Here is a 12,699-nt window from a genome sequence, read left to right on the forward strand (position 1 = left end):
CCTCTCTTCCTTGCTTTCTTCCCTCCCTCCCTTCCCCCCTCCCTCCTTCCCTCCCTCCCTCCCTGATTCCTCTGAGGCTTCTGTCCGGGCTTGCCAGTGGGGGCAGAGTCTGCCAGGGCGGGGAGCAGAACTTTTAAAGCTTGGATTTTGCAGCTCCAGGCCCAGGAGCCAGGACATAGGCTCTGGACCCAAAAATCCAAGCCTTGGCTCTGTCGCTTGGATTTTGTTGAGGTTCCAAAGGCGCAAGCGACAGAGCCTGCGCTTGGATTTTGGGGTCCAGAGCCTCCGTCCTGGCTGCTGGGCCTGGAGCTGCAAAATCCAAGCCTTGGCTCTGCTCGGCTCTGAGGGCAGTGTTCTGGAGTGCTCCAGAAGCTCCAAGGGTGGCACTCTGGGGCCCGCTGACCAGAACACCACCCTTTGACTTTTCTTTCATCCAGGTCTTCCTTCCAGCCAAGGGACGCTGAACAGCAAGGGTGGCACTCCAGAGTGCATTACTTGGGGGGGGGGTGCCCTGGGGCCTGGCTGGATGACTTCAAGGTCCATTTCAGCTCCGGCCCCGCTGAGGCTCCCCTGCTCCACTTTTCCTGCCCTCCAGGCCTCACCATGCACTCACCATGCCCTCAGAGCTTTCTTCCATCCAGGTTTTCCTTCCACTTGCATGATGACCCCTGAAGGGCAGGAAGAGGAGCAGGGGAGCCTCAGAGAGGCCAGAGCTGAAACAGACCTTGAAATCATCCAGCCAGGCCCCAGAGCAGCCCCCCCCCCCCCCGGGAATGCACTCTGGAATGCCACTCTCGTGGTTTGGCGGCCCTTAACTGGAAGGAAGACCTGGATGGAAGAAAAGTCCAAGGGCGGCGCTCTGGTCAGCGGGCCCCAGAGCGCCGCCCTTGGAGCTTCCTTCCATCCAGGTCCCTTCTTTCCATCCAAAGGATGCCCAGGCCTCATGGTTCTTGCTGCCTCCATCAGGCCTTGACAAGTCCCTCTGACTGCCCCAGTGGTCATGCACTCGCCCAGGCCTGAAGCCGGGGGTGGCAGGAACCATGAGGCTTGGGCATCTCTTGGCTGGATGGAAAGGACCTGGATGGAAGAAAGGTCAAGGGCGGTACTCCAGAGTGCCCATTCCTGGAGGGGGGGGTGTTCTGGGGCCCGACTGGATGACTTTGAAGTCAGTTTCGGCTCCAGACCTGCTGAGGCTACGTCATTCTGCTTCCTGGCCTCGCCATGTCCCCAACCGGGAGGATGAGGAGGAGGAAAGGAAGGCAAGGTAGGCTTCGGGTGGCTGGGGAGGCAAAGTCCCATTGTCCCCAATGGTCACACAGCCATGTGGCCGCACCACCATTGAGGTCAATGGGACTTCAGCATACACTGATTTTGCCATACGTGGGGGAATCCGGAACGGATCCCCTGCGTATAGCGAAGGCCCACTGTAAGTTCTTTTAGCAACTCCTCTGAACCCACAGACTAACCCCCACAACAGGGCTTGTATTAAAAGAAATAGCTTCTCATTGCTACATCTTGCTACCAATATTAGAAAAGATGTGGGGAGATACTAGGTGAAATACTTCCATGAGTGAAGTAAAAAAAAAATGGATCCAAGCCGTTAAGTTTAGATAGTTGAACAATTAGTTGGTAAGAAGATTTGATTTGATAAGTCAGAGGAAAAAGTGAATTTTCAAGCTGGATTCCATCAGAAAAGTCCTTTTTATACTGCTGCCAACAATCCTGTGTTAGATAAGTATAGTCCTTTTTAAGATTCAAGTAGTGCATAATTTCTGTTTCTCTTAAATATTTCCAAACCATATGCTTGATTTATAATGTGTACTTGGCTCGTTCCATTTTTGCTACATGCATTTGAAAGATTTGATTGAATCTTCTCAAATAATTTTTTTAAAGGGCTGTAAAAAATTTGCAGTATTTTTCCACAGCTAAACAAACGGCCCATTCCCTTTCCTCTCAAATAGGTGGAGCCCAATCAGTGTTCAGCTCCCTGTGTCCAGAAGGCATTCCTAGTGTGCTGTCACTATTGTAAGTGCAGAACAGTTTAATAAAGATACAAGAACACTTCCAACCAATAGTGCAGTTGTTCATAAATGACCAAATTAATAATGCCAGTTTGGAGTAATACATGATGATCTTTCACAGAAATGCTGCCATTTGTGAAATTGTAAATTCAGTATCATATGTGTGCCCACACATAGCCTGATTGGACATGGCATAACAGATACCATACTGTGTATGGGCATACATATGACACTGAGTGGATTGATCCTCCTCTAAGAATGAACATTCATAGTAAGTGTCACCAGCATTCCATCATGTTTGTGCTCATGCATAGATATTTAGACATCATATGCCTGTGTTAGTCATATAAAATACAGCACAGATTCATGGAAAGCACATAGACCTTTGGATAAACTGTAAAGTTGTATTTTTGTTTCAGTTTAACAAACATCTGTTTTGAACAAGCTAGTTTAAGATTATTAAACTTTATTTTTGTATTCAACAATATTCAACAGCATTCTCCCTTAAGTAGGGATGATACTTGACTGTGGTGCAGGTGGCGGGGAGACAAAAAGGGAGGGAAAATTCAACATTCCTGTAGTGGGCCTCCTGTGAGTGGGAAGTTTTATACCTGTGGAAGAAGATAGGATTGTGTCATCTTATGTTTGCTCTATTTCTGCTTTGATTTTGATAGATTAATGCTTGTAAGTTTTAGAATGAATAAAAGGAAATTATTCACCCGCTGTTTTTTTATTCATCGGTATTAAACATCGGTATTTAAAAAATTAATGAGGAAAAAACAACTAGAGTGGGTTCTTGGTACCTGTTGGAGTTTGGTTCCAGGATCCCCCATGGATGCCACAGTCTGTGGATGCTCAAGTCTCCTTTAAATACAGTGGCATAGTAAAACAGTGTTCCTTATAGAAAATGGCAAAATCAAGTTTTGCTTTGTGAAATTTGTATTTTTAAAAAATATTTTCAAGCCTTGGATGGCTGAATCTTTGGATAAAGAATCCATGGATACAGATAGTTCACAGTACAATATGCTGTTTTTCGGTACACCAGTACATACATCTTTATTGGAGAAAATTATATCTGATGTTAAATTTAAAGTATCTTATCTTGGACAGAAGTAAGTCTTTATACCAGGTATTTTCCTTTGAAAATTCATTTATGTGTTAGAATGGATGACAGAAGCAGCAATCCTTAGTTGTTACCTTTTGTGACTAATGGCCTGTATGTAAGTGGAGTGTACTACATATACTTAACACTGGCTTTGATGTCTGCAAAATCACTATAAAGGCTCTTGTTTGAAAAACAAACCTTTTGCCATGTGTGTCAGAACAATGAAACGAGGGTCTCTTGAAAGCAGCTATGTTGCTGTAGGGTATTGAAACAAATACTCCTCAGAAATCTGGGTGAATTGTAAGGAGAGCCCTGTTGCTTTTTTCTTTATTGAAATTTTGTCCTTGGTGAACCAGCTGTGTGGGCTCACATAGTTTGCTTCTGTTATTATGAATGACTTGCTAAAATAAATGGACTAAAGAGAACTGCATTGGGGTCAAGAGGCTGAGTGAAATACTTAGGCACATATTAAGGGTTTTCTTTGACATATGCATTGTGCATACTGGTGGGAAATTATCTCTTATACAGTATCCAGACAACCAATTGGTTGTATTCATGAACAGGATCCTAGTAACTGGTTTGTTTAAATCTACTTTTTTTTTTTTTACTAACCAGGACACAATGAGAATATGGAAGGAAACTTCCCTATCCCTTTTCCACAGGACAGTCCCTCAACCCCCTATAAATGCTGCACAAAGATCAGAGGACTCTACTGGCTCCGATGCAAGGTGAGGGTGAAGCCAGGTTCAGGTACTTTCTGTGGGTGAAATGCAGTCAGAGCTTCGTATATGCATGGGATCTGTTCTGGACCCCCCTGCAGAAACGAAAAAATGAGGAACCTCAAGTCCCATTGTCCCTAATGGTGGTGCGACTTGCATGCTGCCATTTGGGACAACGAGGCTTGCCATCCACAGATGCTCAAATCCACACATAGCAATCCTGTGTATCGTGAGGTCCCATTGTATCAATCAGAGATCCTTCTATCCTACTCTGTCTGGCTCATGTTAATTCTGCCCCAGTGAGCCAGCATAGTATAGTGGTTTGAGTGTTGGGCTCTGGAGACCACAGTTCGAATCCCCACTCATCCATGGAAACCCACTGGGTGACCTTGGGCAAATCACACTCTGTTAGCCTTAGAGGGAGGCAAAGGTGAAAAACCCTTTGAACAGAGCAAGTTGGAAACATCTTGATGGCCTACAATGAGAACAACTCTGCTTACCCCCTTTTCTATCTATCACACTGTTGCATTGTTTTTTAATGCTGCTGCTGCTGTTTTGAGTAAGGAAAGAAGAAAACTGTTGTCTGTCAGATATCTTGAAAAGATCTGAGTGAGTGAGTGAGTGAGTGAGTGAGTGAGTGAGTGAGTGAGATAGATGCTTCTGTGTTCATCCTCGAAATGAACTGGTTTTGTTTAATGATGAAATAAACAGTGCTGGCTTATAAGAAAAACATATGTAATTTATTATTAGTCAGTACCATTGGTAGGGCCAACCAGATATTTATAAAGTTGTTTGTAAACACTTGAGATCCAAATCTCTGTAGGCAAAATGTTACAAACAATAGATTTACTCCATGTGAGGAGAGTCTGGCTTGATGCTGAAGACATCAAATGGTTGAACATGCAGACATTGTGGCTACAATGACAAATAAACTTTTATTTTTCCCACTCCTCTTTTATTCTTTACACCTTTTTTGTAATGTTTTTGCTAATAAAGAGATATTGAGATTTCAAAAGCTTAGCCTTGAAGTTGTCCATATTTCTTTAACCTTAATAGAGGCCTCGCCAAATCATGGATTTTGGAATTTGTTTGATTTATAATTTTAGAAACCTTCTTCCTATGAATTTCTGGTACAATGGCTTAAAACAAACTGTTTCAGAGAATTTCTGAATCTGAGGCATGTGAGGTCAGGCTGAGGAATAATGTGGCCCTAGGGCCACAGGCTACTGCATTCCTGCTATAGCAGGGCAGAAGCTTAGCTTTGTTGCTGTAAATTGTCCCTTCGTATCTACCTTCATTATAGCTGGTATGAAGTAAGGCTTCATGCCGAGTTCAAAAATGACTAGGAGAGATGCAACTTTTGCTTGGATTCTCTGAGACTTTCAATATTAATTAACTAAGCACCATTAAACAGTCTCAGTTTGTTTAAAGAGTAACAATTTATTCACTTTTGTGAAGAATTCCCATAATAAATACCTTCATTTTTTTATATTGGCAATGTAAATCTCATACCTAAATTACAGAAACGAGATTATTGGGTATTGAAAAGGCATACAGGTTTTCCTTTCAGTGCCAGCAGTTAAACCTTCTATATTTGTGACAGTCTTATAGCAAGTGGTTCCACAGACCAGTTCTAAGTGTTTTAGTGGGGGAAACTGATGGGATAACTCACATCATTGTTTCATCACAGTCTTTCAGTACATAAATGGTTTATATGTGAAAAAACTCAAGATGTCTGTCACTGATTAAACATGTATGCCAAGTACTTGCTTTATTTTGATATATATTGCCCTTTTGGCAATAATTAAAATTTTACTTCAGTAGAAATAAGCACTATAACATAGTACTTGACAACTCTTCAAATTTATTGAGGCAATGGTGATAGTTCTTATACTGCTTTCTTTTCTTTTTTTCATTTACAAACTTACTGATTTACAGGTATACCTCAGTTAACTAAGTAGATATATTCCCAGGAATTACCTTGTAACAGATAATTTTGTAATAGAGACAGAAATAACATGGAAAGAATAGGAATGGATCTCTACCCCACAAAAGAAAATAGTGGGGAAAAAGAATAGTGGTTCAACATGTTTCAGTAAAATGTTTATTAAAAACTTCAACCAAACAATCAAACAACCAAGGTTAAGTGTGTCTTGCATAAATGAATAAACCCATTTTGAATTTTCTAGATACCATTTGAAGGCTTCTTCCAAAATGCATCTAGGAATTAACTTTTCTTTCATTAACTTTTCTAATGATTTCATTTTTGTTGAATTTACATTTATTTATTTATTTATTTATTTATTTATTACATGCTGAGGGTAGCTGGTAAGGCAGAGTAACGTGTGATCCACTTTTCTTTCTTTTTTGCTATCTACACATATTCTTTAAGGGATCGTGAAGGCAGCTTCTGTTTACCTTTTCTGTTGTAGGCAGGCACACACAGGTACAGTAGGATCAGCCTACTGGTCTTTCCCAGTTTTATTGTTTACTGCAGACACACTGCTGTAACCTGATGCTGAAAGTCTGTGCTTCTCCAGATATTCTCCCAGTGTTGATGCCACTTAAAGAACTTCCAACTGGGACAAAGTATAAGGAGGAAAGGGGATGTGGACTAGGCACTTATAGGTCCTCCAGTGCAATTCTGTGCCCAATTTTTGGTGTATGTTTTGACCACAGAGTTGCATTTGATGACCTAGAGATTCTTAGAGGAGTGTTTTCTCAGGTAAAAAAGTAATGTGTTTTTTTATTTGCATTTTTTCCATTTTCACAGAGATCCTAAGCCCCCAATCGCAGTGAATGTTGCGGCCCCACTGTACTCTTAGATACTCTTAGATACTGTATCTTTGGTTTCAAGTAGAATATACTGTATGTGCCTTTCTGGTATTATTTTTTTCACTGATGGTGATAATTTCCGTAAAATAGCAGTTACACTGTTTCAGGGGTACTGTGTCAATAGAGGTGAAACTCTAAGCCAACATGGTTGCACAAACTGAAATTATAAATCTGAGCTACATTAGTCGGAAGCTCATTCAACTTTAAAGTACTTGGTTTCCCCAGTTTCTCCCACAATTAAGTGGAAAATGTAACTTTCACAGTGCAACTCTAGCTCCATGTTGAACTCTCTCTTTCTCTCTCTCTCTCTCTGCTCCGCTGTTTGTTCATTTTTTGGCAGGGTATAATTGGATAATTAAGAAAGATACAGGTCCAGAACACACTGCAAAAATAATCCAGTTTGAGACCACATTAACTGCTCTGGCTCAATCCTAGGGAATTCTGAGAACTAGTTTTGTGAGACATTTAGCCTTCTCTGTCAGAGAGAGAGCTCGGGTGCCACAATAAACTACAACTACTAAGATTCCCTAGCACTGAGCCAGGGCAGTTAAAGAGGTCTCAAACTCGATTATTTCTGCAGTATGTTCTGGATCACAGTAATCTAGAAATGACCTATTGAGGGTTTGTGCCTAAACAATTTGTCACTTTAACATTTTATTGGTGGCTATAGGAAACAGCCACGTAAATCTATCACAAGCTGATGTTGTAGTTTAATATTTATGTTAAAACAGTAACAGACACTTCTTGATTTTAACAACTGGCATTTAAATGTTTTCAGTAAAGTAGCAAAATCTGTATTTTGGCTCTTTTCCAGTAGCAGAGGCTCAGGTTCAGTGATGAATGCAGGGAAATATCCTGGGTTTAATCCAGTGTTCCTAGTTAAATAGATTTGGGGTCTTGGAGAGTTACTGCAACTTGCAATAGCTGGACTAAACAGACCAATGGTCCAATTTTTGTTTTGGTAACTTTATATATTTAAAAATAGCAGCAGAGCCAGTTCTGATGTACATACCACTATTAGTGATTTTAGACTGAAAATGTACAAGTGGTGATACTGTGTTAAACTGTGCTAAACTGTAAAGGTTTTTTTAAAAAAGATGGTTCAGATCTCCCCCTATTTTTATCACGTTTCTATTTCTGCCAGGAAAAAAATATATGTTATGTATGTGACCTTAAAATGGTTAACTGAAATCCTTTAAGACAGAAGATACCATACCACAGTATAAATAACAGTATAGGTGCCAACCACAAATGAGCAAAAAATAACTTGTCTGACTTTAAAGTCACGTGATTCACTTGCATCACTTTTGAAAAATAACTGGGAGGAAAAGGTGTTGTATTAATGGCATACAGCATGGCTAAGTTTGTCTTTAACTCCTATGAGTTTTTAGGGGAGGAAATGTTAACGAAAGCATAGATTTTTAGCAGCTGGGGCTCTAAGAAAAAGCACCTGAGATCTTGAAGACGGCAATAAAATTACACTAGCTTTTAAGTAGTCAAACTTTTAAAAACTAACTATGGTAAAATCCTGAGGGTAGTTTACAGAATGAGGCAGAAAAGTGTCTGGAAAAGCACCGTTTAGTATAGAGTAGTGACAATGTGGCATGTTTTGGGATACATTGGGAGAACACAGCGTATTGATTAGTACAGTAAAGGGAACACTTCTTGTACATTGAAAAAATGGTGGCAAAAATAATGAAATGGATTTGATTTTTAAAAACCCACATTGCCAACATCTGCTAAAATACTTTTTTAAAAGCTGTAAACTAGCAGAACAGCAGGTGCTTCAGCTTTTGTTCGCCTACACATATAGGAAATAGTTATAATGTTGGCTTGGTGTGTTTGTGGAGCCAACAGTATAGTATGATCAAACTGTAATGGAAAATTAAGTTCATCATATCTTATTATATTTTACTGGCACACCTAAACATCCATTTCTGGGTCATTTTTTTATTATGTAATTTGCCGAATCCTTCGGAGTTTGATTTAGAGTCTGAGTAATATATGCAACTCTCTTTTTATAATCTGTTTTTAAAGCTTTATCTGGAAAGGCCTATGGTTTATCTTGTCACATGGTTGAAATTAGGTTTGATTTTTTTATTGTTTATTAGAACACTATTGGTTTATTGGGAAAACTTTTTTGGTGGATGTCCATACATTTAGCGGTGTTTATTTAGAAGTTTAAGAGGATAATGTACAAAAACCATGGTTATGTGAATTTAGTCCTAAATTTGATTTAGTCCTCTATTAAATTTTGTGGGGTTTTGTGGGATTTTCAGGCTATGTAGCCATGTTCTAGAAGAGTTTGTTTCTGACGTTTCTGGTGATTATGCAAATTTAGCCTTGAAATGTTAAAAATATTTGAAACAAATATCAATATTCACAAAATATTTTTCCTGACACTCCTCTCTCTGTTCTGTCTCAACCTGATCCCAGTCATTTAGATCAAGTAGAAATCTGAAGGTTTTACGGGGTTTTCAGCTATTATATCTGCCAGGGTTAGATGCATGCAGCTCTTGGAACAGCTTTGAAAACATACAAATGACATGCTTTTTTGCGTGGAAAATACTGTTAACAAGATGTTCTTGGTATATTTGGAGCTTGTGCCAGGATGCCAGGGAAAAATAGCCTCAACTGTTTAAATGTATGGCAAACTCTAATATTACTACACTTGTCCCTCCCTTTTCAAGGACTTAGAGTCTGCGGACTCACTCTTTGCAGGAGGGACAAACGGGAAGGGATAAAATGACAGCATGTGCCTGTGCACGCAATGTGCATGTGCCTCGGGTGCACATGTCGTTATTTTTAATGGGAATTGAATATTTGTGAGTTGCCATTTTCTCAGGGAGGAGGTCCGGAACGGATCCCCTGCAAATTGGGAGGGGCTACTGTAGTTCATTTGAACCTTTACCCAAAGGAGACTCCATTTCCATAACAAAATAGGGCAACATAATATGATTACAGAGGGGAAACAACTTATAAAAATTTATACTATAATTAGGTATTTATAGAAAAGATCTGATAATCAAATGTACCTATTATCAACTTTTTAAAATGAAAATGGAATATAATATTTTTCACAAAAAAGTAGGGCAGGGAATTGAATTCCTACATCGTGAGGTTAATATTAATCTTTAGGAAGTTTTTAGGTAACAATATAACAAGCTTGTCAAAGAGGAAACCTTTACCTTTTATGTATATTTAAAGATAGCACATGACAGACCTAGATGACACGACTGGATATTGCTAATCACTATGCTGGTGTGTGTGTTCATTTTAGTATATGTTTATAGTATATTTTTTGCCTGATTATTTAATTGGTGCTTTGTTTTGTTTTTTGTATTTTCTGGGTTTTTCAACTTTTTTTATTTTTTTATTCTTGTAAACTACTTTGAGTCCCAATCGGAGAAAAGGGTAGGGTGTGAATATAACTAACAATAATAACAACTACAATATAAATGTGTGTGCTCAGAATTATTTGTTGAAAAAATTTAAAAAACATTTTAAATGTGCCACAGGTAACTCTATACATACGATTACCTCTGTACATCCAGTAAGCAGGATGTTGTCCACAGTAATATCCCAGACCGATATAAATAGAACGCCATCTGCTGTTTGCTACCTTTTCCTTTTTTGAATTACAAAATATTACAACAGAGTCGGGAACCGAACCCTATCTCCAGTCATAGTCCAACAGTCAATCCATCGCCATGCTGGCTCTCTACTGCGTATTTATTATACAAGCAACAATAACCTACGGAGTCCCCAAGAATCTGACTTTTTAATATTCCTAGCACAAAGTTGGAAAGGGAAAAGAAATACTTCAGTACGTAACTGACCCAACAGCTGGCAAATGCATATGAAGTGGAAAAAGTTGAACAATTTGTCTTAAGACAAGAAACCAAAGGAAATGCAGTACATGCCCAAATGGAACAGTCATTCAGCACCCAAGCATGATGTGAAGACTCAACTGGAACAAAATCATTGGGACTGAACAGTCAGTGCACAGCTGCAAGAAGGTTACTTTGGAAAGCTAGCAGATGGCAAGAATGCAAAGCAAAGGGTGATACCATTACTGGGAGCTTCTAAACAGTACCTGGAGTCTCCTTCCTTGGAGGTCTTTAAGCAGAGGCTGGATGGCCATCTGTTGGAGATGCTTTGATTGAGAGTTCCTGCATGGCAGGGGGGTTGGACTGGATGGTGCTTGTGGTCTCTTCCAACTCTATGATTCTATGATTCTAAGTGCTTCATAGGTCTCACAAGAAAAGTGTTATTGCAGCTTTGGCAATGCACTTCATAACAAAGCAATTGTGGAAAAGGTAAAAAATGAAAAACAAATTGAGGGGAAAGAGTTGGTACCAAGCATGAATTTGTTAAGTGAATTCAATATATACATCAGATTTAGAATTGTAAATTAGTTCTTTTCCATCTGTTTTTTATGTTGGCTTGAGATGTTTTGTATTCCTGAAAACTCAAGGATTGCAGCTCATCATAGCTCTTTGAAAGACATAGTCTTGAAAATAACACCAATATATACACAACCTGAATTTGTGGATATGTAAAGCACATAAATGTGATTGTATTATTCATCATATTGTATTGATTTATTCATCTTACAGTATTATATAAACTGCCTTGAGAAATATTTCAGAAGTTATAATCATTTCAACTAAAATAATAATCATAATTATTATTTGTCCTAGGTTGTTATTTTTTTCCCTGAAAGCCAGCATGGTATAGTGGTTTGAGTGCCGGATTGTGGCTGCAGTTTGACACTGCTTTAACTGCCATGGCTTAATGCTATGGAATTCTTGGATTTTTAATTTTGTGATATATTTAGCCTTCACTGTCAGAGAGCTGTGGTGCCACAACAAACTACAAATTCCAAAATTCCATAGCATTGAGCCATGGAAGTCAAAGCGGTGTCAAACTGTGTTATTTCTTCAGTGCAGATGCATCCTATGATTCTGGAGACCAGAATTTGACTACCCACTTAGTCATGGAAACCCACTGGGTGACCTTGGGCAAGTCACACTCTCTTGGCCTCAGAGGAAGGCAAAGAGAAATGTCCTCTGTACATATCTTGTCATGAAAACCCCATGATGCCTTAGGGTTGCCATTTTCTCTAGTAAAGGATTGTAAATTAACATTTTTACCTTACGTTAATTCCTGAATTCCCCTTTCTCAAATAGTAAGAGAAATAGACCTTTTTAAACCAGGGAAATATTACAGCTTATAACAAATATGTGGATGGGGGAGTGTTCACGGAATGATCTCATAAACTAAGGCTGCTTTAAATTGATGAGGGAAACAGTGCTTTTCCACATTGTGTTGAAGGTATACCTAAGTTAACAAAGTAGAACTATTTCTGAACATTACTTCTTTAACAGAAAACGTGGTGCTAGAGACGGAAATATCATAGAAATAATAGGGGCAGGTTCCTATATCACAAAAACAGAAGAAGTTCTTTTATTTGTTCAACAGTACAGCAAACGTTTTAGTCAATACTAGCAATATTCATGTATGAAATGAAACAAACATATCAGGTAGGCCCTGCATAAGTGAACCAAAACATTTTAAATCTTTTCAAGACCACCTGAAGGCTTCTTCCAAACTTCCTCCAAGGATTAATTTTTCTTTCACCAGTTTTAAATTTTCTGATTATTTTTTGTTTTGGTAGCTGAACATATAGGACTATTATAGGGGATACCTGGTGGGGCATGCTGATGTTCCCTTTTATTTTTGTTTTGCTATTCACACATGCTCAATAAGAGATTTTTACCTTGGATGTTTCAGGCAAGGCACATAAATCTAATGTAGGGTTGGCTAGAGCAGAATCCCATTCTTTCTTAGCTCAAACCTTATTGCATTGATTACTACAGAAACGCTTCTGCAACCTAACACAGAGTGTGTCTAGGGACCTTTCCACACAGGGCACAGAAGTAGGGTCAGTTCGCATTGGCCGATGCGTATTCGCGTTATATTGCATTGGTGTTCCATACCTGTGAGCTCAGAATAC

At 39.2% G+C, this 12,699-nt stretch overlaps 1 protein-coding gene across 3 annotated transcripts in view; it reads left to right on the plus strand.

Annotated features, from left to right (window-relative positions):
• The window catches only part of LOC149319939 (calcium uptake protein 2, mitochondrial-like), a 117,145-nt gene that overhangs the window by 24,679 nt on the left and 79,767 nt on the right, over positions 1-12,699 (plus strand). For 2 of the 3 annotated variants that reach the window (XM_089512620.1, XM_089512619.1), the window contains exon 2: positions 3,742-3,854. The exons of the other annotated variant lie outside the window; for it this stretch is intronic. In XM_089512620.1, coding sequence (XP_089368746.1) covers positions 3,742-3,854 — 113 coding nt within the window. The remainder of the gene's footprint in view (positions 1-3,741; positions 3,855-12,699) is intronic. 3 annotated transcript variants of the gene reach the window in all.

The sequence above is a fragment of the Sceloporus occidentalis genome, unplaced genomic scaffold (genome assembly GCF_023333645.1).
Source record: "Sceloporus occidentalis isolate IW3139 unplaced genomic scaffold, rSceOcc1.0.p SCAF_2, whole genome shotgun sequence".
Classification (NCBI taxonomy): domain Eukaryota; kingdom Metazoa; phylum Chordata; class Lepidosauria; order Squamata; family Phrynosomatidae; genus Sceloporus; species Sceloporus occidentalis.